The sequence below is a fragment of the Enhydra lutris genome, unplaced genomic scaffold, assembly GCF_002288905.1.
Source record: "Enhydra lutris kenyoni isolate GAN:26980312 unplaced genomic scaffold, ASM228890v2 scaffoldscaffold59, whole genome shotgun sequence".
NCBI lineage: Eukaryota > Metazoa > Chordata > Mammalia > Carnivora > Mustelidae > Enhydra > Enhydra lutris.
This window is the reverse complement of record NW_019154143.1, coordinates 4,558,689-4,584,838: the sequence shown is the minus strand read 5'-3', so window position 1 is coordinate 4,584,838 and position 26,150 is coordinate 4,558,689. Positions and strand designations below refer to the sequence as shown.

Below are 26,150 nucleotides of genomic sequence, written 5' to 3'. Positions count from 1 at the left end.
AACTTGAGAACCACAGATCTAGAAAATGACTAATAGTAGTATTCACTGAAATGTATTTCAATTAAAGGATATTCAACACAACTGATAAAGAAGGTAAGAAAGGATGCTCAGGTAGAATAAAAGAATACATCTAGAAAGGAAAAAAGATTGAAAATATGATAGGAAAAGTCTGATCATAGTAGCTAAATGAAATTTGCATAGAAGTACTAAAAATTTTTTTTAAATGGAGGGGGAGAATTCTTTAAGAAAATCTTCCCATTTGTATTATTCAGATGCTAAGTAGGATCTATGCAGACCTAGGTTCTGCAGCTGAAGCAGAATGTAAACGATTCAGACCCTGTTCCAAGGCTAGTCTGGAAGGTGAAATCCTATGGTTAAGGGCAATGATAATATGTATTAATATTCACTATAAACACTGTAATACTTCAAGGCTAGGCACCATAGAAAGCAAAGGTAAAGATCTTCAGTGAGCTTCAAATGTTAACAACTTCGGAGATGGTACCAATGAACTGATGGGAAGTCATGTTCCTGAGTCATACATACTCTGAAGGTGTCTGTCTTCGTTCCCTCATGACCATAATCGGCGATCAGTGCTGCACCTCCGGTTAGTGCGATGCGCTGAGAAAGCTCCTGAATGATAACACCAGCCTCAGGACACACTTCCACGTGATCCCTCATTTCATCACGCTAATAAGGGAACAGGTAAATCCAAATGCATTACTGAAAACAGTTTCCTTAGGGTTTTTGTACAATGAGCATTTCTTAGTTACAATAAAAATAAATTCCTTCTCCATATGCATTATGTTGTCCACACTCAACCTTTCACGTTTCACCATCTAAGGAAGTTTCAAAATGCCCTTCTCACACCAGTCAGTGTACATCTTATTAAGAAGTGATCTTTTAAGAGAAATTAAGCAGTTTTACATAGTTGGGATATAGTTTTTAAAGAAAGAGAATGGACTGCTCATCCAGAATGAAAACCCCATGTACATATATGTAATCTGCATTAGAATAATATGTAGATTCTTAGAAAGTTTTCATGAATTTCACTTTTTTATTGTTAAAAGGTTAGGCTATCAACAAAGTCCCCAAATTAATTGCCCCAAATAAGTAAATACACACACACACATATATATATATATACACACACATATATATGTGTATATATATATATATACACATATATATGTGTGTATATTTATATATATAAAATGTCATGATTGAATTTCAGCAATAATCTATTTTACCTACCTATAATTAAAATATTTTTTGTTTAGTTTGAAAATGTATATTAGTTATATTTTTAGTTATGAAACAAGGCTTTCATAATTATTTGAACTCTTAAAATTAGAATGTTTTAATATAGGCTATAGTCACTTTATTTTTTTTAAGATTTTATTTATTTGAAGGACTGAAGAGAACATCAACAGGGAGGAGAGGGAGAAACAGACTCCCCGCCGAGCAGGGAGTCCAACAGGGGGCTCAATCGCAGGTCCCACAGATCATGACCTAAGCCAAAGGCAGATGCTTAACCAACTGAGTCACCCAAGTGCCCCTAATATAGGCTATAATCACTTTAGATGAAAAATTTCCTCAGCTTCTATTTTTATTCATTATTACTTAAAGCTGTTTATTTAGTTGCAAAGATATTTTTTGTCTGTCTAGAGGTGAATATTTTACCATACGGATATTTATTGTCTGTAACTATATATATATGATTAGATACTGTAGCTGTAAACTATTAAAAATCACCACCATTCTTGATTTAAAAAAATAAATAAAACAGGCAATCTAAGCCCAAACATTCCTGACAAGCATAGCGTTTTTTGGACCTCTACACATGACCCCAAGTTAGAAAGACTCTTGCTATTACTTCTTGAGGCCAACAGAAAGCAGCAGTAAATGTACCATTCTGGCCATCTAGTATCAAACTTACTTAATTAAACTAATAAATTAAACTAATAAAGTTTTGAGCATTAAATGAGAAAATTAAGAGGAATACATACAAAGTGCTCAATAAATAGTTGTTTTCACACACCTCAAACTCTTCTGGACAGGCAGATGCTACTATGACCATGTCACAGGGAACTGAGGGAAAGGGGGAAGGGGCAGGACATGCCAGAGTAAGCACTTACTACATTCCTCCTCACAGGGCGTTCAGGTCACGCCTTCCTGAGATGATCTGACCCAGGCTCCTGACTCGATCACTATTAATAAAAAGCACCTCATCCCATCAAGGAAGGAATGCTAAAACGGGGCGCCTGGGTGGCTCAGTGGGTTAAACCCTCTGCCTCTGGCTCAGGTCATGATCCCAGGGTCCTGGGATCAAGCCCCACATCGGGCACTCTGCTCAGCAGGGAGCCTGCTTCCCCCCCTCTCTCTGCCTGCCTCTCTGGCTACTCGTGATCTCTGTCAAATAAATAAATAAAATCTTTAAAAAAAAAAAAAAAGGAATGCTAAAACAGGAACTCAGAAAATGAGACTATGAAGATTTGGTTGGCAATAAAGTAAGAAGAAAAAACTTCCTACTTGTATGAAGACTTCTGCTGGCGTGACACCAGGCGCCAAAACAAACCGCAGCTTATCAGAAACTTGTGGGTCGATATCAATGAGTACTTCTCGCCATCCCTGGGGTGTTTTCTGAACACAAAATAATGCATAAAAACACATTTTTATCAGTTTTTTCTCAAATTGCCTCTACTAAAAGTAACTATTATTTTTCTCCTCCTACCATATACGACAGATGACATTTACTTTACCACTCAAAAAAAGGCAATACTGTGGAGAAAGGGGAACCCTCCTACACTGTTGGTGGGAATGCAAGCTGGTGCAACCACTCTGGAAAACAGCATGGAGGTTCCTCAAGAAGTTGAAAATAGAGCTACTCTACGACCCAACAATTGCACTACTGGGTATTTACCCTAAAGATACAAATGTAGTGATCCGAAGGGGCATGTGCAACTGAATGTTTATAGCAGCGATGTCCACAACAGCCAAACTATGGAAAGAACCTAGATGTCCATCAGCAGATGAATGGATGAAGATGTGGTGTATATATACAACGGAATACTATACAGCCATCAAAAGAAATGAAATCTTGCCATTTGTGACGATGTGGGTTGTCACAACTAGAGGGTATTATGCTTAGCGAAATTAGTCAATCGGAGAAAGACAACTATCATACGCGCTCCCTGATATGAGGAAGGGAAGATGCAATGTGGGGGGTCTGGGGGTAGGAAAAGAATAAATGAAACAAGATGGGATCGGGAGGGAGGCAAACCATAAGAGACTCTTAATCTCACAAAACAAACTTAGGTTGCCAGGTGGAGGGGGTAGGGAGAGGGTGGTGGGGTTATGGACATTGGGGAAGGTATGTGGTGTGGTGAGTGCTGTGAAGTGTGTAAACCTGCTGATTCACAGACCTGTACCCCTGGGGCTAATAATATGTCATATGTTAATAAAAAAATTAAAAAAAAATTTTTAAAGGCAATACTTCATTTCCTTTGAACAGTAGTTCAAAGGAGTCGACTGGAAGGCGTGAACTGGTGTTGGTGAGATAAGAGGCGGAGCCACAGAGAGAAAATGAGCAGCAGGGCAGGCGCCCCCAACAGCAGAGAGCAGACTCTGAAGCCTCTGCTAACAAATCAGTACACGCTCTCAGCCTCAGAAACTACCGGTGCACATACACTACCACCAAATCTGAACTTTCACTTCAACTTCAATGAGGAAACATTTTAGTCTTTGGATATGAAAGCTATTTGCTAAATGTAACCCTTCCTTGTACTATAGCTATTTACCATCTTAAATTCGTGCACATCTTTATCGCTGGAGAAATAAGCATTCTTACTAGTTATCCTAAGAGAATGAAGGTTCTACTTAATACTTGATTTTTGCTTTTCAATTATTTCTATTCATCAGAATTCCAAATATAGTCACCTTCAACAATAATTAAATACCATAAATGTTTTTCCTTCAACATAAAGCCTTTTGTTATTCAATTAATGACTTTATCCCATCAATACCTGAAACTTATGCACGGGAAGAACGTCAAAAAATTCATGTGCCAGATAAAAGCTGTACCCTATTTAAAAACAGAAGGAAAAAACTTTCAGCATTTTTAAGGCAATACTTAAATCTTTCTTTTCGAACACTCAAAAAAAAAAGAAAAGAAAAGAAAATGCTAGTATTTTGCGTGGGAACCCAGGGGGCTCCCACAGCCATGTCTACGGAGAATCATCCCCTCACGTCTTCACCTACTCTGCAGAACAGACAGAAGAACATTACTGTTCTCATTTTCCACACAGCAGGATCAGACAACCAGAATATCTCAATAATCAGTTAAATCTTTTATCCCTCACCAGGCATGAAAGAAATCAGGACTCAAACTTGTTAGCTAAGAGGCTTTGAACTTGCTAACATCATCGGAGACAGCTGAGCGGAGGCCTGCTGAGATGGCTTCCCCGAGACCAGGGCGCCCCTGCAGGTGTGAGCAGGGCCTCAACCGCCCGGTGCAGGGATTTTCCCTCCCCACGAAAAGGCCAGCAAGAACGTTCAAAAGATGAAGACAGTTAAACTAAACCCACCGAGCGCTGCGTCCGTCAGGGCCCCGCATTCCCACCCCCATCAGTACTATCTTATGGGTCAGGAAAAACTAAAAGGTACAACAGAGATGACACTGTCATTTTTGCAAAACCACAGGACATTCATTGCTCCTATTGCGAGCCATGTTGTTTTCTAATACAGTGCTCTTTTCGAGAAAAGGATTCGCTCTTGCCTATGAGTCAGGGACCTGGCAGCACTAACTCAGTCTACTAGCGCGCCCGCTGTGGCTCTGCTCACCATCACTGCTGGGACGGGACGCCATCAAAATGACTGCATTACGTTGTGTGAACGAATTACCTTTCGGAACATCCTGCAGATCTCGGTACCACGAGATTGGAATCCCAGCTTTAGTAACGCCTCTCATACATACGGGGGACCCAGCACTCCGCTCTAGCGGGATCTTCTCTTCCGTCAGTGTTAATGCTTGAATCTCACTCAATTTTTCGCTCACCTCTACCAGATGTATTGAAATGTCACAGTTTTTCAGCACAGATCCAAGCTGACTGAACACCTAAAGACAAAAGGGGTAAAGGGCAAAATACAATGGGTTGGGCAGATTTGGGGTTTTCTAACCATTCACCTCAATAATTCGCTCATGTTACAGGAATAAAATTTGGTTTTGGAGGCATCTGTTCTCCACACAAGCCACTCTCCAGCAGTCTGTGAGAATCATAACCAACCTATTACACACTGTCCACAGAAGAGATGAACAGTACACGACTTGGTTTCCTAAAATAAAAATTAGACTGACTAGTAAATGAAAATTAAAAATTTAACATCCAATAAATAAGCAGATTAAGGGATCTAAAAAGAACAAGAAAATAAATCGTACAGATACCCTTAATTTTATAAAGCTGCTATGTCTATGAAATAATCTCATCTTTGAGACGTTTAAACTGTATCTTCAGGAAATAAAATTTGAGTGGCACTAAAAACTTGGGTTTAACTTCGTAATTCTTTCACATTTTTAATTTTTTCTTAGCTACACACATTTTTATAACTGTTGTAAACATGGGGAAAAAGGAATATACTAATACTTTATCAATATTTTAATGCTAAAAATTCAATGTCAAAGTATAAAGTACATCAATAGTATTTTTCATCTGAATTCAATTTTCATTGGTGATTTGCCTCCTACTTTTAAGATCTGAAATATGCAGGTAGAGACTGATAGTAAGGACAAGATTTTCCCAAATTTTGTTTTGAAATGAAACTACAAAGAGAAAAACTTCCCAAGAGAAAAATCCTTCAGAAATTATGATCAAGAAATGAAAACAAGTCTGTAAATATGTCTATTTTCTTAACATTCCTTTAAATTATTTGGCTTTTTAAGGTTCTTAACACTTGTTCTAAGGAAGTATCCTTTATACATTTTAAGAGCTATGGGATTGTTTTTAAAGTACTTGAAACAAGACAATATTATTTGAGAAACTTATTAAATATTCAAATGACTTTGCCAATTTAAAGAGATATAAAATAGAGCTCCAGAAACATAAATCAGTGGTTTTTTTCTATTGCCCCACAAATATGATAGATATAATCAGGATTATCTGTCAGATGTTATAATTGTTTAAAAGCCTTTGATTCCTAATTTCAAGCAAAAATCATACAGCACCAAGACATTTAAATGTATACTGAATATGTTTTTTTTTTTACAATGAATTGCCAGATACACTTAAGATAAACTAAAAAAGACTAATGGATTCCGAAGCAGTGTAACTATCAAAGTTTAATAAACACAAGTACTTATCATATACTATAAACCAAATTCCTCCTTTTTAAAAAAAAATTTAGTGCCACATTTTCTTTTTTTAATTTTTATTTATTTTTTATTTGAGAGAATGAGGGAGAAAGAGAGCATGAGAAGTGGGGGGGTCAGAAGGAGCAGTAGACTCCCCACTGAGCAGGGAGCCCGATGTGGGACTCGATCCCAAGATTCCAGGATCATGACCCAAGCTGAAGATAGTCGCTTAACCAACTGAGCCACCCAGGCACCCTAAATAACTCCTTTTTAATGTTTTTAGACAATATTAGGTAGAATGGAAGAAAGAACAATCCATGGAAAAATATCAGCTATCTTTGATTAAAGGAAAGTGACCTGACCCTTCCAGTTGGAGCCCCCACGTTCTCCCTCACCCTCAGAGCTCAACCACCATTCTCAATCTGGAGTTTATACGTCCCGCTTTTTCTTTATAAATGTTACTGAACACGTTTGAATCACCAAACACATATTGTTTAATGCTGACTATTTCAGGATTTTATGTAATACAATCATATGATATGAATTCTTGTATAAATTGGTGTTTTCACCCAACAAGATGCTGAGTTTCATCTGAACATCGTGCATTCTGCTGTGATTTCACACATTTGCACAACCCTTGGCATTCCACTGTATGACTGGATCACAATTTATTGATCTATTTTCCCACTGATAGTCATTGGGGTTGTTTCCAGCTTTTCTGCTATTCTAAACAATGCTGTCTTCTTTTTTTTTTTTTTTTTTAAAGATTTTATTTATTTATTTGTCAGAGAGAGAGAGAGAGGGAGAGAGAACGAACACAGGCAGACAGAGTGGCAGGCAGAGGCAGAGGGAGAAGCAGGCTCCCCACAGAACAAGGAGCACGATGCGGGACTCGATCCCAGGACGCTGGGATCATGACCTGAGCCGAAGGCAGCGGCTTAACCAACTGAGCCACCCAGGCGTCCCACAATGCTGTCTTCTTGCACATGCATCCTGGAACATATATGCCCTCATTTCTGGAGGGCATATATCCAGCAGGAAAACTGCTGGGTCACACAGTAGAAGAACATAGACGTTAGCAGATGATGCCTAATAAGCACTCCAAAGTGCTTACCCCAAATCATGGTCTTACAGTCTGAGAGTCCCCTCTGTGCCACATCTCCCCATCCTCACCAACGCTTGGTACTGCCAAATCTTCTCATTGGAGGGTACAGTGGTACGTCACTGTGATTTTAACTTTCACTTCCCCGACCCCCAACCCGTCTGAGCACTTTTTTGTTCTTCCTGGCCTTGTGGATTTCCTCTTTCATGCTGGGCCTGTTCACATCTTCAGTCTGACTTTTCTATGGAGTTATCTGTCACCACCTTAACAACTGAAAGGAATTCTTTATGTATTCTAACTACCACTTCCTTGTAGGTTATGTGTTGTAAATAACTCCTCCCACTCTGCCGCTTGGCTTATCCCTCTCTTTACAGTGTCTCTGAAGAACAGAAGTTCCTAAGTTTCTTTAAGGAACAAAAAATTCGGGATGCCTGGGTGGCTCAGTTGGTTAAGCATCTGCCTTTGACTCAGGTCATGATCCCGGGGATCGAGTCCCACATCAGGCTCCGTGCTCAGTGGGGAGTCTGCTTCTCCCTCTGCCTGCTGCTCCCCCTGCTTGTGCTCTCTGACAAATAAATAAAATCTTAAAAAAAAAAAAAAAAAAAAAAGAACAAAAAATTCGTTAACGTAGTTGAAATTACCCTTCTATTTATCTTTTCCTTTATGGCTTCAGCTTTTTATACAATTCAAAAACTCTTTTCCTACTTAGAAGACAAATACACACTTCCAATGTCTTCTAAATGTTTTGACTTCTACCTTTCATATTCTCTTCCACCCTCATTTTTTAAAAATTACAAACAGACAACAATAAGTTACGATTCATTGTATTATTCTGACGTTGTACTTCAGCTGAGAAATAGAGGCGGTTAAGGAGATAGGACTAAAAGCCAAGGAAGTCAATGGAGTTTGCACACAAGTCAAAAGCACAGATTCAGGTGAGTACATGAGGATCTAAAGACATTCTTTTATTACCTACCCTCAAAATATCTCCTGTGAGGGTACCCCTTCCTGGGCCCAATTCCACAAGCTGGAAAGCTGCATTTTTTCCAGTGGCCATCCATTCACTAATGAACCATATACCTAGCAGCTGTGACAAGGGAAAAAACTACACTGAAGTATTATAAAATATAAAAGTATAGCACAATATAAAATTCCACATAAATACATACTTTATGCCAAAAGGCAAAATGTTTGCAAACAAATTATGTGTGTATGTTACTCAATATGTACATGTATGTACACACACGCAGAAGCTTCATGGAGACATTAGAAAAGACACCACTTAGAAAGCTTAGTAACAGGAGAAAACAGTTAAAAGGCACTTCCCCCTGTAAGAGATCTCATAATACACGTAAGAAGAATCACTTACAGGAAGGTGCTAGTCTTTGATAACGAATAAACATATGGAATAGGGTTATGCCTTTCTTCATATTCATACGATTTCAGTAATTACGTGGCTTTTTATGCATAATTAACATTTTTTAATACCTGGATTCTACTTCCTTTTAGGTACTATTTCTATATCTAAATTTAACAAGGGGTTTTTATGCAGAAATCAATGAACTAGAATCCCTAAGAAGAGTTCAGAGTTTGTTACAGGGGACTTCTGCTCTGACTATGGTGCAGTCTTGGGCAGGGGCTTTAGAGCCTCTCCCCACTAACTCCTTAGTGTTTTGCACCTTTTCTCTCTCTCTTCACTGATCTCTCTTTCCTCTATTGTTCTCTATTTCTGCAGCATGTATATGATTAAAAAATGAAAACTTTAAAAAAAAGGAAACCTGAATCACAAAAACAAAGCTGTACAATGCTATATTAAAGAAGAGTACAACGTGACCTGCTTCCAAATATTTGTGATATTAGTTTCTTTTATAGTTTACATTGAATATTACCTCCCCAAAGATCTGACTTATTTCCGGTGAAGTAATGAAATCTCCTTTTTCTCCTAGCATGTCACGGTACACATAATATCCCTGAGTAAAAAAAGAAAGTAGAGAAAACAAATTAACTTTCAAATATGCTTTTTAAACTACCCCTCCAAAATCTTATATGATGTATACAATGACATAATCATTTGGTAAGAAAGTAATCTCTTCTAAACAAACAAGATAAACACAGTAACTTAAACTTTACAAAGTGCCAGAACAGATAGAAACATGATCCCTCCTTGACCATAAAGGAAAAAGCCAGGCCATGTCCATCCTCACATCCCATCCCACTTCCCTCCCCTCCCTGCTCCCACAACCCAACACAGTAAGACCCCGTCTGCCCCTCCCTCCAGCCTCCTTTCCCAAATTCTCACTATCTGTTTCAAATTAGCCCTGCCTATTGGTGATGTTGTTGCTTGACCTAGATGCTCGTTACGTGGGAGCATTCACTTTGTGAAAATTCATCAAGCTATATGCACCTGTGATTTATGCATTTTTCTAAATGAATATTTATATCTATATTATATCTGTAAAAATTTATATTTATATCTCTTTTTTAATTAGCCCTGCTCATCCATACATCCATGCCATTGCAAATACTCTCCTTTCTTCCTACACATTTCTCCCTGGCACCCTTATACTCAATAAAATTGAATCTGCTCAAATGCCGCCTTCCCTAACCTCCTCTTCCAGTCCTCCAACCTCAGACTAACAGCAGTGCTTCCTTTTATGTATTTATTTATTTATATGTCTGTATTCCTCACCAAGAGGCTTAGTTACTTGGGGAAGAGAACTATCTTATTTACTCTCCTATCCCAAGGTTAAGCTTACTGTCTAAACTTCAAGACATACTCAAGAATTCTTTGTTAGAAAATTTCCTGTACTCCTCAAGCTCCTTCTTCCACCACCCTACTCAGCAGGTGACCTGGACTTCTGCCCAAAAAGGAAGTAAAGAATGTTATAAAATAGGACTTACTCAGCTTCCTGACCGGCCTCCACCTGCTCCCATTCATTCCTCAGAACTCGAGATGAAATGACTTTACCTTCCACTCTTATCCAAGCCTAATTCCACCACCTGTGTTCTGGATCATCACCTCTCCTCACACAGCTCTCATGGGCCAAGATCTTGTTATCACCCCCTTCTCTAAGAGCTTTAACTTCCCTCTCTCAGCAGCAGAAATATACTTGAGTCAAACAACAACAACAACAACAACAACAAAAAACAACTACTTCACTTCATAGAGCATCTCCTCTCAAGCTTTTCTCTTTCTCTTCATAAATGAGCATTTCGGCAGTGTTTTTGTGGCACATTATGAGCTACTGTGGTAGCCTGATGAAGACCACAGATCCCTTCATAGAATGTTTTTAAATTCAGGACTTAAGCACACAGGATTACCCCTCCTCCAAAAACTGAAAAATATTCATCCAATATTTAAAAAATAAACTTGTGATATAGTAACATATATGTATCCTTATGAATATATTAATAAAGCCAAGCCTGAGGTCTAATAAGTAACAAAGTTTTGAAGTATGGAAGAGCACAATGGATTCTGAGATACCTATGATCACTATCGATTTCCACTGATGCTAAAATCATGGGAAGTACTGATGCCAGTGGTTAAGTTGATAATAAGAGATATGTTGCTAATAAAAGAAAGGTTAAATTTCAGTTAGAAGCTAATGAAGGAAATGCAAATTAAAACCATGAGATACATCCAGGACAAACAGAAACTAAAAGTATTTGCAATCACCAAACCAGCCCTACAGGAAATATTGAAAGGGGTCCTCTAAACAAAGAGAGAGCCCAAAAGTAACACAGACAAGAAAGGAACGGAGACAATATACAGCAACAATCACCTTACAGGCAATATGATGGCGCTAAATTCATATCTTTTGATAGTCACCCTGAATGTAAATTGGCTAAATGCCCCAATCAAAACATACAGGGTATCAGATTAAATAAAAAAGCAAGACCCTTTGATATGCTGTCTGCAAGAGACTCATTGAAGACCCAAAGACACCTCCAGATTTAAAGTGAGGGGGTGGAAAACAATTTATCATGCTAATGGACATCAAAAGATAGCTGGGGTAGCAATCCTTATATCAGAGAAATTACATTTTAAACCAAAGACTATAATAAGAGATGAGGAAGAACACTATATCATACTTAAAGGGTCTATCCAATAAGAAGATCTAACAATTGTAAATATTTATGCCCCTAACATGGAGGCAGCCGATTATCTAGGCCAATTAATAACAAAATCAAAGAAACACATTGACAATAATATAGTAATAGAGAAGACATTAACACCCTCCTCACTGAAATGGACAGATCATCTACGCAAAAGATCAACAAGGAAATAAGAGCTTTAAATGACATATTGGACCAGATGGACATCACAGATATATTCAGAACATTCTATCCCAAAGCTACAGAATGCACATTCTTCTCTAGTGCACATGGAACATTCTCCAGATAGATCACATCCGGGGTCGCAAATCAGGTCTCAACTGGTATCAAAAGATTGGGATCATTCTCTGCATATTTTCAGATGACAATGCTTTGAAACTAGAACTCAACCACAAGAGGAAAGTTGGAAAGAACTCAAATATGGAGGCTAAAGAGCAATCTACTGAAGAATAACTGGGTCAACCAGGAAATTAAGGAGGAAACAAATGAAAATAAAAATACAACTGTTCAAAATCTTTGAGATACAGCAAAGACAGTCCTAAGAGGAGAGTATATAGCAATACAAGCCTTTCTCAACAAACAACAAAGGTCTCAAATACACAACCTAACCCTACACCTAAAGGAGCTGGAGAAAGAACAACAAATAAAGCCTAAACCAGCAGGAAGAGAGAAATAATAAAGATCAGAACAGAAATCAATGAAATAGAAACCAAAAGAACAGTAGAACAGATCAATGAAACTAGGAGGTGGTTCTTCAAAAGAATTAATGAGATTGATAAACCCCTGGCCAGATGTATCAAAAAGAGAAAGGACCCAAATTAATAAAATCATGAATGAAAGAGGAGAGATCAAAACCAATACCAAAAAAATACAAACAGTTATAAGAACATATTATGAGCAACTATACACCAGCAAATTTGACAATCTGGAAGAAATGGACGCATTCCTAAAGACTATAAACTAACAAAATTAAACCAGGAAGAAATAGAAAACCTGAACAGACCCATAACCAGTAAGGAGATTGAAGCAGTCATCAAAAATCTCCCAACAAACAAGAGCCCAGGGCCAGGCAGCTTCCCATTGGAATATTATCAAACATTTATTTTTTTAACTCTTTTGATAGTGTCTTTTGATGTACATTTAAAATTTTGATTATGTCCAATTTATGTGTATTTTTTTGTTGTTTATGTTTTTTTTTAAAGATTTTATTTATTCATTTGACAGAGAGAGATATCATAAGTAGACGGAGAGTCAGGCAGAGAGAGAGAGGAGGAAACAGGCCCCCTGCCGAGCAGACAGCCCGATGAGGGGCTCGATCCTAGGACCCTGGGAACACGACCTGGGCCAAAGGCAGAGGCTTTAACCCACTGAGCCACCCAGGCGCCCCATGTTGTTTATGTTTTTGATGTCATACTTAAAAATCATTGCCAAATTCAATGTTATGAAGATTTTCCCTATTTTTTTTTTATTTTTCAACGATTTTATTTATTTATTTGACAGAGATCACAAATAGGCAGAGAGACAGGCAGAGAGAGAGAGAGGAGGAAGCAGGCTCCCTGCTGGGCAGAGAGCCTAACACGGGGCTCAATCCCAGGACCCCAGGATCATGACCTGAGCTGAAGGCAGAGGCTTTAATCCACTGAGCCAACCAGGTAGCCCTATTATCAAACATTTAAAGAATTAATATCTATTCTTCTGAAACTGTTCCAAAAAATAGAAATGGAAAGAAAACTTCCTAATTCATTTTATGAGGCCAGCATTACTATGATGGTTTGGGATCTATGATCCCAAAACCAGGCAAAACCCATCTCCCCCATCAAAAAGGAGAATTACAGACCAATATCCCTGATGAACATGGATGCAAAAATTCTCACCAAAATACTAGTCAATAGGATCCAACAGTATATTGAAAGGATTATTCACCACAACCAAGTGGATTTATTCCTGGGCTGCAAGGTTGGTTCAACACCCGCAAATCAATGTGATACAATGCATTAATAAAAGAAAGAGCAAGAACCATATAATATTCTCAATACATGCAGAAAAAGCATTTGACAAAGTACAGCAGTCTTTCTTGATTAAAACTCTTCACAGTGTAGGGATAGAGGGCACATACCTCAATATCATAAAAGCCATCTATGAAAAACTCACAGCGAGTATCATTCTCAATGGGGAAAAACTGAAAGCTTTTCTCCTAAAGTCAGGACCATGGCAGGGCTGTCCACTATCACCAATGCTATTTAATATACTACTAGAAGTCATAGCCTCAGCAGTCAGACAACAAAAAGAAATTAAAGGCATCCAAATCAGCAAAGGAGAAGTCAAACTCTCATTCTTTGCAGATGATATGATACTGTATGTGGACAACCCAAAAGATTCCATTCCAAATCTGCTAGATCAAATCAACTCATACAAGAATTCAGTAAAGTGGCAGGATACAAAATCAATGCACAGAAATCAGTTGCATTTCTATACACCAACAAGATAGAAGAAAGAGAAATTAAGGAGTTGATACCATTTACAATTGTACCCAAAATCATAAGATACCTAGGAATAAATCTAAACAAAGAGGCAAAGGATTTGTTCTCAGAAAACTATAGAATACTCATGAGAGAAATTGAGGAAGACACACAAAGAAATGGAAAAACGTTCCATGCTCATGGACTGGAAGAACAAATATTGTGAAAATGTCTATGCTACCTAAAGCAATCTACACATTCAATGCCATGACTATCAAAATACCATCATCAACTTTTTTTCACAGAAATGGAACAAACAGGAGCAGCCGGGTTGGCTCAGTCGTTAAGTTGTTTCTGCCTTCGGCTCAGGTCATGATCTCAAGGTCCTGGGATCAAGCCCCGCATCAGGCTCTCTGCTTAGCAGGGAGCCTGCCTCCCCTTCTGCCAGCCTGCCTCCCTGCCTACTTGTGAACTCTCTGTCAAATAAATAAATATTTTTTTAAAAATGGAGCAAACAGTACTAAAATTTATGTGGAACCAGAACAGATCCCAAATAGGAAGAGGAATGTTGAAAGAGAAAACCAAAGTTGGTGGCATCACAATTCCAGTCAAACTCTATGACAAAGCTGTAATCAAGACAGTATGGTACTGGCACAAAAACAGGCACATAGATCAATGGAACAGAATAGAGAGCCCAGAAATGGACCCTCAACTCTATGGTCAACTAATCTTCAACAAAGCAGGAAAGAATGTCCAATGGAAAAAAAACAGTCTCTTCAACAAATGATGTTGGGAAAATTGGATAGCCACATGTAGAAGAATGAAACTGAACCATTTCCTTATGCCACACACAAAGATAGACTCAAAATGGATGAAAGACCTCAATGTGAGACAGGAATCCATTAAAATCCTTGAGGAGAACACAGGAAGCAACCTCTCTGAGCTCAGCCACAGCAACTTCTTCCTGGAAACACCTCCAAAGGCAAGAGAAGAAAGGGCAAAAATGAACTATTGGGACTTCATCAAGATCAAAAGCTTTTGCATAGCAAAGGAAACAGTCAACAAAACTGAAAGACAACCGATAGAATGGGAGAAGATACTTGCAATTGACATATCAGATAAAGGGCTAGTATCCAAAATCTATAAAGAACTTATCAAACTCAACACCCAAAGAACAAATAACCCAATCAAGAAATGGGCAGAAGACATGAACAGACATTTCTGCAAAGAAGACATCCAAATGGGCAACAGACACATGAAAAAGTGTTCAACATCACTTAGCACCAGGGAAATACAAATCAAAACCACAGTGAGATACCACCTCACACCAGTCAGAATGGCTAAAATTAGCCAGTCAGGAAATGACAGATGTTGGCAAAGATGCAGAGAAAGGGGAACTCTCCTACACTATTGGTGGAAATCCAAGCTGGTGCAGCCCCTATGGAAACAGTATGGAGGTTCCTCAAAAAGTTGAAAACAGAGCTACCCTACAACCCAGCAATTACACTGCTGAGAATTTACCCCCAATGTACAAATGTAGTGACCCAAAGGGGCATGTGCACCCCGATGTTTATAGTAGAAATGTCCACAATAGCCAAACTATGGAAAGAGCCTAGATGTCCATCAACAAATGAATGGATAAAGAAGATGTGGTATACATATACAATGGAATACTATGCAGCCATCAAAAAATCCCGGAAATCTTGCCATTTGCAATGATGTGGTTGGAACTAGAGGGTATTATGCTAAGCGAAATAAGTCAATCAGAGAATGACAATTATCATATGATCTCTCTGATATGAGAAATTTGAGAGGCAGGGAGGGAAAAACGAAACAACATGGGACCGGGGAGGGAGACAAAGCATAAGAGACTCTTAATCTCGGGAAACAAACTGAGGGTTGCTGGAGGGGAGGGGAGTAGGAGCGATAGGGTGGCTGGGCGATGGACACTAGGTAGGGTATGTGCTATGGTGAATGCTGTAAATTGTGTAAGACTGATGATTCACAGACCTATATCCCTCAAACAAATAATACATTAAAGTTAATTAAAAATTTTTAAAAATAAATAAATAAATAAATAAATGGGCAGAGGTGGGGCACCTGGCTAGCTCAGTCAGTTAAGTGTTCAACTCTTGATTTCAGGTCATGCATCTCAGGGTCATGAGACTGAGCCCCATACTGGGCTCCACATTGGACATGGAGCCTACTTAAGATTCTCCCTCTCCCTCTGCCTTGCTGTTTACAGCAGTATTACTTACAATAGCCAAGATATGGAAGCAACCCAAGTGTCCATTGATACACAAATGGATAAAGATGCGGTACCAAAAAGTGTGGTATATATGTATATTTATATACATACACAGTGGAATATTACTCATAAAAACTTACCATTTATGACAACATGGATGGACCTAACAGGTATTATGCTAAGTGAAATAAGTCAGATGGGAAAAAATAAATACCGTATGATTTCACTTACATGTGGTATCCGAAAAAACAAAACAAACAAACAAACAAAGCCCCAGACTCTTATTAAATACAGAGAACAACTTGTAGCTGCCAAAAGGGAAGTGGATGGGTGGGTGGATGGGCAAAATAGGTGAAGGGACTTTAAGAACAAACTTCCAATTACAAAATAAGTCACAGAGATGAAAAGTACATTAAAAAGCACAGAAAACACAGTGAATAATATTATAACAACACTGTACGGTGTAGGCGGTGACTACACTTACTGTGGTGAGCAGTGAGTAATGTACAGAATTGTCAAATCACTATGTTGCACACCTGAAACTAATGTAACATTGTTGGTCAACTACATTACAAAAATTTTTTTAAATGAAAAAAAAAAGCTGTGGTATATATATATACACACACAATCGAATGTTATTCAGGCATTAAAAAAAGGAAACCTGCCATTTGTGATAACATGGATGAACCTTTAAGGCTTTATGCTAAGTAAAATCAGAGAAAGACAAATAATACAGGATTCACCTAGACATAGAATCTTAAAAAAACAAAAACAAAAACCTTGGGGTCCCTGGGTGGCTCAATAGGTTCAGTGTCTGCCTTCAATACAGATCATGATCCCAGGGTCCTGGAAACCTGTCTGCATTGAGCTTCCTGCTCTGGAAAGAGTCCGCTTCTCCCTCTGCCCCTCCCGCTGCTCATGCTCGCACGCTCTCTCTCAAATGAATAAATAAAATCTTTTAAAAAATAAAATAAAAATAAATTTAAAAAAACAAAACTCATAGAAAAAGAGGTCAGACTTTTGATTACCAGAGGCAGAGGGTAGGGGGAAGAAAAATTGGAAGAAGTTGGCAAAAGGTACAAACTTCCAGTTAGATAATAACCAGTACAGATGTGCGTTACACGATGACTAGAGCTAACATGGCTGTATGATACACAGAAAATTTCAAGTAAATCCTGGGAGTTCTTATCACAAGAAAATTCCCCCCCCCTTTTTTTTCTTTTTATTGTGCCTATATGAAAAGATGGATGTTAACTGACCCACTGTGGTATTCACCGGGTTATTAGGTTAAGACAGTCTGCCTTTGGCTCAGGTAAGGCTCAGGTGATGATCCCAGAGTCCTGGGATCAAGCCCCATGTTAGGCTCCCTGCTTCTCCCTCTCCCGCAGCAGCTACCCCTGCTTGCTCTCTTTCTCTCGCTCTTTTTCTTGTCAAATAAATAAATAAAATCTTAAAAAAAAAAAAAAAAGTTAAAAAAAAACTCAACCAGGACGCCTGGGTGGCTCAGTTGGTTAAGCAGCTGCCTTCGGCTCAGGTCATGATCCCAGCGTCCTGGGATCGAGTCCCACATCGGGCTCCTTGCTCATCGGGGAGCCTGCTTCTCCCTCTGCCTCTGCCTGCCATTCTGTCTGCCTGTACTTGCTCTCTCTCCCTCTCTCTCTCTGACAAATAAATAAATAAAATCTTTAAAAAAAAATAAAAAATAAAAAAATAAAAAAAAACTCAACCTTCGTTACATGCAAATCAAGCCATCATGCTATATCCCTTAAACTTATATAGTAATACATGTCAATTCTTTCTCAATAAAAATGGTGGGAAAAAAGTTAATGCCAATAAAGGTGTAATTTTTATTCCCATATAACTTCACAGCCCCCCGGGTTTCTGTTCAAGGATCCCTAGGTTAAGAACCTCCAATAGCAGCTACGGTTATGATGAGTTTAGCATAAGGTACAATTGTCGAAAATCACTATGGGGGCGCCTGAGTGGCTCAGTGGATTAAAGCCTCTGCCTTCAGCTCAGGTCATGATCCCAGGGTCCTGGGATCGAGCCCCAAATCGGGCTCTCCGCTCAGTGGGGAGCCTGCTTCCCCCTCTCTCTCTGCCTGCGTCTCTGCCTACTTATGTTCTCTGTCAAATAAATAAATAAAATCTTAAAAAAAATCACTATGTTGTACACCTGAAACTACTGTGACATCATATCAACCATACTTCAATTAAAAAAAAAAAAAAGGCTAAAAAGGGGCACATGGGTGGTTCAGTTGGTTTAAGTGTCTGCCTTTGGATTCTGGGGTCCTGAGATCAAGCCCACATCCAGCTCCCTGCTCAGGAGGGAGTCTGCTTCTCCCTCTCCCTCTGCCTGCTGCTCTCCCTGCTTGTGCTCACTCTCGCTCTTCAAATAAATAAATGGAATCTTTAAGGAAAAAAGGTCAAAAAAATTTTTTAAATAAAATAGAAATTAAAGCTGATTTTAAACAGGAAAAAAGAAAAGGAAAAAAGCCTCTACTCTAAACTCAAGAGTTACCTCAAGCTTAATCCTGGGTAACCTCCTATTCTCTAAATGGACTCTCCCTAAGTTCTTGAATTTAAACACCATCTATATACAGATGATGAAAAAATTTATATATGTATATCCAATCTTTCTCAAGAACTGCACACTCTTGCAGCCGAATGCTCACTTACTGTCTCCACTTGGATGTCATCACCAAGATCCATAAAATGCACCCCCTGACGGTTTCCCTTTACACTAACACAAAAAGCAAAATTCCATGGAAGCCTTGAATGAACCGGCTCCTCTCCGAACTCTTCTCATACTGTTCTCCTCACCATTAACCTGCCACCCCCAGTGACCACCCGCCAGCCATACTGGTGCCTTGCTCTTCTCTGTATGGGCCAACACATTTCCCAGCTCAAAAACTTTGTACTTCTCCTTCTGCTACTGGGAACTCACTCCCAGTTCTTTGTGAGGCTGGCTGGACCCCATCCTTCAAACCTTGGCTCAACCATCTGGTCTTTGCTGGCCACTTACCAACCTAGAGAACTTTTCCAACTCCTACTCCCATTGCACTACTTACTTTCAATCCCATCAACCTCTTTTTTTTCTTTCCTTCAGAAACACTTACAGTAATCTATAATTATCTTGTTTCCTGTTTTTAAAGATTTTATTTACTTATTAGAGAGAGAGAGCACAAGCAGGGGAAGAGGGAGAGGGAGAAGCAGGCTCCCCACTGAGCCAGGAGCCGGATGCCGGGCTTGATTCCAGGACTCTGGGATAAGCATAAGTGCCGTGCTCCACTGTCCACCGCAGTATTCCCAGTGCCTGAGACAGTGTCTGGCACTTTTGGAGCCTCAATAAATGAATAAACGATAAGTGGTCCTTCACTCTAACACAGAGATGTTTGTTCTAAAGTTTCTCCCTGGGTGAACTTTTGGTATGTGGTAGCACTGAATAGGGGTATGAAAGGATCCCCCTTTATTAAACCTCCGGACACCACATCCAACAGCAACAGGCCAAACAAACCCCAGAATTCCATGGGTTTCCTATTTTGACCCAGCAAAAGGTAAAACATTCTAAAATAAAAGGTCCACAGGCTTTCACCAAGTGGCTTCGCTGAGCAGACAAGGAAATGCAGGACACAGAACAAGGGCAGTGCTTAATCCTGAAACAGTAGAGACCTGGACTTTCCATTCCCAAAAAGAAAACCCAGAATATGTTTCCATTGCCTGCTGATGCGATCCCAACCCAGTCAACTTTCTGGGTACTAAACTCCTACTTCCAGATGCCTACTGGAGATTTCCATCTGAGTTCCATGAGCCCTTCAGATTCCTACTTCGGACTAAATTCTGTCCTTCCCCTCCCTCTTAAAGCAGCTGCTGCTCTTCCTCCTTCTGCACTCCCCTTCCCAGAGAAATGATATTATCATCTACCATCAGCCTCGATAGGAAAGACATCCTGACCCTCAGTTCCTAAATTCAATCGGTTACACTGCCTCCTGAACAGCTCTGGATCTATTCTCCGTTCTTCACGGCACTGCCCCTGACCTGATCGATGCCTAACCAACCCGCTGACATTAATTTCTCTATCTCCAACTCTTCGGGGGATGGCTCTTCCCCTGGAGAAGGAACCACTACTGCTTACGCGGAGGACCCTCGGGCATCTCCGCGCACAGCCCTCCTGGCTCACACCTTGCGAAGCCGCTGGAGCGGCCTGGTCCTCCGGCTCCCCGACCCGTACCTTGGCAGGGTTGGTCAAGACCTCCTTCATGTACTCGGCTACAGTGATGGGACCAGTTGCCTTGATTTTGTATATAAGGTGCCGCAGCATTGGTGTCACCTGGTTTTCTGCCGGCTCTCTCCCGGAGCTGAAGTATTTCCCCCTCCAGAGACGGGGAAGAACTACGAAAAACAAGTAAACGGGACCACGAAAACATCTTAGTATTTGCAAGTGCAAGCAGCCTGAGCGCTTTCGAAACTGCTGCACGGACTCTTAAGCTCGCCCGAAGCACGGAAAGCCGACTCCCGGCCCGACCGCCGCACTCCCTACGAGGAGCCGGCAAGCACGCGCAGCGCCCACGGCCACACAGGCGCTCTCGGTCTGAGGCTGGACTCGGCTGCCGCTCGGAGCGCCTCAAGTGGCCCCCAACTGAGGGAGGCGTCTCAGGCGCTTCCCCCCACAAGCGGAGCTCCGGCGTGGCGAACGCTTACCCGCCCGAGCAGCCGCGCACAGCGGCCCCAGGCCGCCGCTCCTAGCAAGAAGCCTCATGCCGCACCTCGCAAGACGCTGCCCGGGGGCGGGGCGGGGTGGTGAAGCCATTTCCGGGGGAGGACACGCCCCTGCCAGCAGTACGTCACCCTGCCAAGCGGAAGGAGACTGTGGGCCGTCTGCGCGTGCTTTGCTGGTAATGGCGGCCTCCAAGAAACCTTTGGAGTTCCACGCCAAGCGGCCCTGGCGGGGAGAGGAGGCGGTAGAAGATCCGGACGAGGACAGCGAGGAGGATCAGGATGACGCCGAGAATGGGTTCTCTCTGGAGGAAGTATTACGGCTCGGAGGCACCAAGGTAATGGCCTCGGACTCGCGGACAAGGGGACAGATGCGCGAGGGGTGGTTTCACTAGCGGCCCCGCAGCCCCTGAGCCGGAGCGTGGGAGAGCGTCCTGCACCCAGATCCCAGCTTCGAAGTGTGCGGTGTGCGCTTCCAGCTCTTCTTTCCCACTGCTTTTTACAAGGGAAGGGTCCTTTGGAATTGAACGTTTTTATGGTGTGGCCTTTGTTAGGACCCTCTCATTTCACTGATTTATAACTGGCACTCCATCAGGTCGGCGAAGACTGACCTTTCGGGGTCCTGACGTCGTGGCATCAGTGTTCCGAACTCCAGTGTTGTTGGATTCTTAACTTCTGTTCTCACGCAGTACACGCACATGTTTACGCTCTAGAAGCCCTCTGCTCTCGTGGAATTTACGTTCTACGTAAGGGAAACAATCAGTAATCAGACTTTTGAATATTGTGTATCAGATGCTGAGCGGTGCCACGGAGAAGAAAACAAGATAATCAGTGTGAAGGGCGTAAGAGTTTTAAATGAGGTTATCGGGGAAATCATTGAGATGTCTAGGAAGAAAACTGTAGGAAAGAAAGGAGTGAGCGAGCCATCTCTGAGCAACAAAAATGTCAATGTAGCTGAGACAGAATGAGGTAAGGGGAGAGTAATAAATGAAGTCAGAGGTAAAATATAGGCCTTCCTCTGAGTTTGATGCAAAACCTTAGACGATCTGGAGCAAGTACGTGATGGAATTTAGCTTACTTTTTTAGCACGTGTTTTGAGACTGTGGGTGGGGAGAGCGGTAGGGGCAGGAGAAATGCAATTTACAGGGGCAGATTCACAGTTTGCACTGTACTTGTGTTGTATTTACTTTTTGAATAGGCGATATTTCACATACTACAAAAAAGTTCTTTTAAAAAAAAGTTCTTTCACTTTTGATGAAAAGTCTTCTTTCCCACTTTATCTCTAGCCTTGCAATTACTAGCCAAAGCAAGTATTTTTGTGTCTTTTATATCTTCCAAACAAACACACATGTATGTTATTTTTTACACAAAAGGTACTATACTGTCTGATATTTTGTGTATATTTTTTCTTGCTGTCTTAAAGATTCTTCTATAACATTATATAAAGTTATGTCGTTGGTTTTATGCCTGCATAAATCATTGTTTTAATCTAGCCAGCCATTTGTTGTAGATGTTTAGGTTGTCAGTCTTTTGCTATTTTAATGCTGCAGTAAATGACCTTGAAAATAGATCTTTTCCCATATTTGTGAACATATATATAATCTAAATTGATAGAAATGGAACTGCTGGATCAAAGGATGTGTGTCTTGTATTTTGATTTGAAGGTAACAAGCTGCCCTCCATAGAGGTGCTAGTTTACGTTTCCATCAGCCACGTAGGAAAGTGCCTCTTCCTCCCACTGTCTCCCCAACACCACCTGTCAGTTTTATCTTTTTTATCTGACAGATTAGAAAATGGATGCATCATGGTTTTAATTTGGATTTTTCTTAATGTCCATGAAGTTGAGTATCTTTTCACATTTTTAAAAAATCACTTTTCCCTTTTGAACCTTTTGTTTATATACTTTGCAGATTTTTCAGTTATCACTTCCTTAACTGATGTGTAGGAACTTTCACATTAAATAGTAAGCCCAGTTACTCTGATGTCAACTGACATCAGAGACAACTGCCAGTATTTTTTTCCAATTTATTATTTGTCTTTTGACTTTTGTATGTTTTTTCGTCTGAGAGAATGACAGTTTTACCCATCTTTACCTTTAAGGGCCTGCATTTTATGTCATTAGGAAAGGTTTTCTTTACTCTGAAATTATTTTAATTATGGTGGGCATTCTCCTATTATAGCTTTTTTTTCACATGTGAATCTTTGACTTATCGAGAATTTACATGGTGGTTGGGTGGGAGCTCAGGCAATGTCATGGTAATTGAATTTAATTGATTTTAAAGATGCAGATTTTGTGGTGCCTGGGTGGCTCCGTGGGTTAAGCATCTGCCTTCCTGCTCAGGTCATGATCTCAGGTTCCTGAGATAGAGCCCTGCAGGCATCCTCATCCGCATCCTCATCCAGGGCTCTCTGCTCAGCAGGGGGCCTGCTTCCCCTCTCTGCCTGCCTCTCTGCCTACTTGTGATCTCTCTCTGTCAAACAAAGTCTTTAAAAAAAATAATAAAGATACAGATATTTCAAATTAATTTTTGAAGTTTTTCTAAACTTTGGATTTATAATTTATTTTTTAACTTTCTTATGTTTTAATGCAGCAAGATTACCTTATGCTGGCTACTTTGGATGAAAATAAGGAAGTGGTGGATGGAGGCAAAAAAGGAGCAATCGATGACCTTCAGCAAGGTGAACTGAAAGCATTTATCCAAAATCTTAGTTTGGCCAAGTATGCAAAAGCTTTCTTAGTTGAAGAAGATGAACCAACTAAAAAAGAAAATGCCAGCAAAAAAGAAGCAAGAGTATCTAAAGTAGATAATAAAAAGCAAAATGCAGTACAAAGTGAAAGGACATCACTCGGTAAGGTGAAAAATAAGAAGAAGCCAGAACAACATTCTGATGAGAACACCAGTGTCACCCCAAAAGTTAAGAAAGATAAACAACAGGATATCTTTGAATTTTTTGAGAGACAGACATTGTTACTCAAACCTGGAGGTAAATGGTATGATCTAGAGTACAGCAATGAATATTCTTTGGAACCCCAGCCTCAGGATGTTGTGTCTAAGTACAAAACCTTGGCTCAGAAACTGTATGAGCATGAAATCAACTTATTCAAAAATAAGACAAATAACCAGAAGGGAGCTTCTTCTACCTGGATGAAAACAATTGTGTCATCAGGGACATTAGGGGACAGGATGGCAGCCATGATTCTTCTTATTCAGGATGATGCTATTCACACACTCCAATTTGTAGAAACTCTTGTGAACCTTGTGAAAAAGAAGGGTAGCAAACAGCAGTGCCTCATGGCTTTGGATACTTTCAAAGAATTACTCATTACAGACCTTTTGCCAGACAGCCGGAAGCTACGGATTTTCAGCCAACATCCCTTCAACAAACTAGAACAGTTGGCCAGTGGCAACAGGGACTCAAGAGATAGAAGACTAATATTATGGTATTTTGAACACCAGCTGAAACACCTGGTGGCTGAATTCGTGCAGGTCTTAGAAACTTTAAGTCATGATTCATTAGTAGCCACTAAAACTCGAGCTCTTATTGTAGCTCATGAGCTGCTTTGTAATAAACCTGAGGAAGAAAAGGCTCTTCTTGTGCAGGTGGTGAATAAACTGGGAGATCCTCAGAACAGAATAGCCACGAAAGCCTCCCATCTGTTAGAGACATTGCTCTGTAAGCATCCCAATATGAAAGGAGTTGTATGTGGCGAAGTAGAAAGGCTGCTCTTTCGCTCAAATATCAGCTCCAAAGCGCAGTATTATGCAATTTGCTTTTTAAATCAAATGGTCCTTTCCCATGAAGAAAGTGAATTAGCTAATAAGTTAATTACTCTTTATTTTTGTTTTTTTCGGACTTGTATCAAGAAAAAAAATATTGAATCAAAAATGCTTAGTGCCCTTTTAACAGGAGTAAATAGAGCATATCCTTATGCCCAGACTGGTGATGACAAAGTGAGGGAGCAGGTCGACACACTCTTTAAAGTGCTGCATGTTGTGAATTTTAATACCAGCGTACAAGCTTTAATGTTGCTTTTCCAAGTAATGAATTCTCAGCAGACGATATCAGATCGATACTATGCAGCATTATATAGGTAAGTACATACCACTTCAATAGGTGACTGTGAGGAATAACATGATTTAATAATAATGTGATTTAATACACAACACCTATTGTGCCCCTCTGTGGGGCAAGAAATTTAGAAAACTGGATTTTAGGCCCCCCTCGGCAACTTGCTAATCACCAACCTTGAGTAAGTCATTAATCTTTGTTTTCCTGTTGGAAAACTATGTTACATGTTTTACATACATGATTTTTTTTTTTAAGATTTTATTTATTTATTTATTTATTTATTTATTTGACAGACAGAGATCACAGGTAGGCAGAGAGAGGGGGAAGCAGGCTTCTTGCTGAGCAGAGAGCCTGATGTGGGGCTCAATCCCAGGACCCTGGGATCGTGACCTGAGCCGAAGGCAGAGGCTTTAACCCACTGAGCCATCCAGGTGCCCTAGCATACATACATTATTTTATTTTTTGTTTTGAGAACTTGTTAAAATACAGAAAAATACCCTCCCCCAAAAAAGCATCTGTATCCTGCCACCTAATATTTCAACTTCAACATTCTGCTTTATGTTTTAAATATTACAAATACTAAAAAATGAGAACTGTAAATATAATTGAAGTTTCCTTCACTCTCTTCCCCCTCACTCACATCCTCAGTCCTATATTTCTTCCCCCCTGAACTTCACACAGCCATTTAGTAATGCATTCAGCAGCAGTTTTTTGGGTGCCATCTATATGCTGGACACTTCCAGGTATCTGCATATAGCACTGAACAAAATTCCCACACCTAGAGGTGCTTACATTCATTTTGAGGAAAATGTATGGCAAACAAGAAAATCTCTTAGGGTTAGAGTTGCATTTTTTGGAGTTTTTTAAATTATTGGGATTAAGATTTTGTTCACTGAATTTTGTAGTTGTCCTGACACATACTTATTGAGGGGTGATATTTTGAACATCACTTTGGAACTATTTAAGTATGCCAATAAGCTTTATATTTCCTTCTTATTCATTTTAATAATTTTACATAACATATCTTATGACAAATATAATGTACTGATATCTTGAACTTAAGCCACGGTGCCTGGATTTGAGTCCTAGCCATTAG

At 40.0% G+C, this 26,150-nt stretch overlaps 2 protein-coding genes across 5 annotated transcripts in view; one reads left to right on the top strand and one right to left on the bottom strand.

The window, feature by feature from the left end:
* LOC111158361 (NADH:ubiquinone oxidoreductase complex assembly factor 7) overlaps positions 1–22,265 on the bottom strand; it is a 27,940-nt gene extending 5,675 nt beyond the window's left edge. For 2 of the 4 annotated variants that reach the window (XR_002641349.1, XM_022520360.1), the window contains exons 1-8: positions 21,595–22,265; positions 20,499–20,659; positions 9,335–9,415; positions 8,422–8,532; positions 4,900–5,113; positions 4,023–4,081; positions 2,530–2,640; positions 544–687 (exon numbers count right to left, since the gene is read on the bottom strand). Coding sequence is in view for 2 of the 4 variants with exons in the window: in XM_022520360.1 (XP_022376068.1) it covers positions 544–687; positions 2,530–2,640; positions 4,023–4,081; positions 4,900–5,113; positions 8,422–8,532; positions 9,335–9,415; positions 20,499–20,588 (810 nt within the window). In the remaining 2 variants the exon portion in view is untranslated. Of the gene's footprint in view, positions 1–543; positions 688–2,529; positions 2,641–4,022; positions 4,082–4,899; positions 5,114–8,421; positions 8,533–9,334; positions 9,416–20,498; positions 20,660–20,968; positions 21,056–21,594 lie in introns of those variants that run through there. The other 2 variants (XR_002641348.1, XM_022520359.1) reach the window with 1 other exon arrangement.
* The window catches only part of LOC111158359 (CCAAT/enhancer binding protein zeta), a 21,430-nt gene continuing 16,398 nt past the window's right edge, over positions 21,119–26,150 (top strand). Inside the window, exons 1-2 of the mRNA XM_022520357.1 lie at positions 21,119–21,321; positions 23,575–25,076. Coding sequence (XP_022376065.1) covers positions 21,166–21,321; positions 23,575–25,076 — 1,658 coding nt within the window. The 5' untranslated portion in view covers positions 21,119–21,165. The remainder of the gene's footprint in view (positions 21,322–23,574; positions 25,077–26,150) is intronic.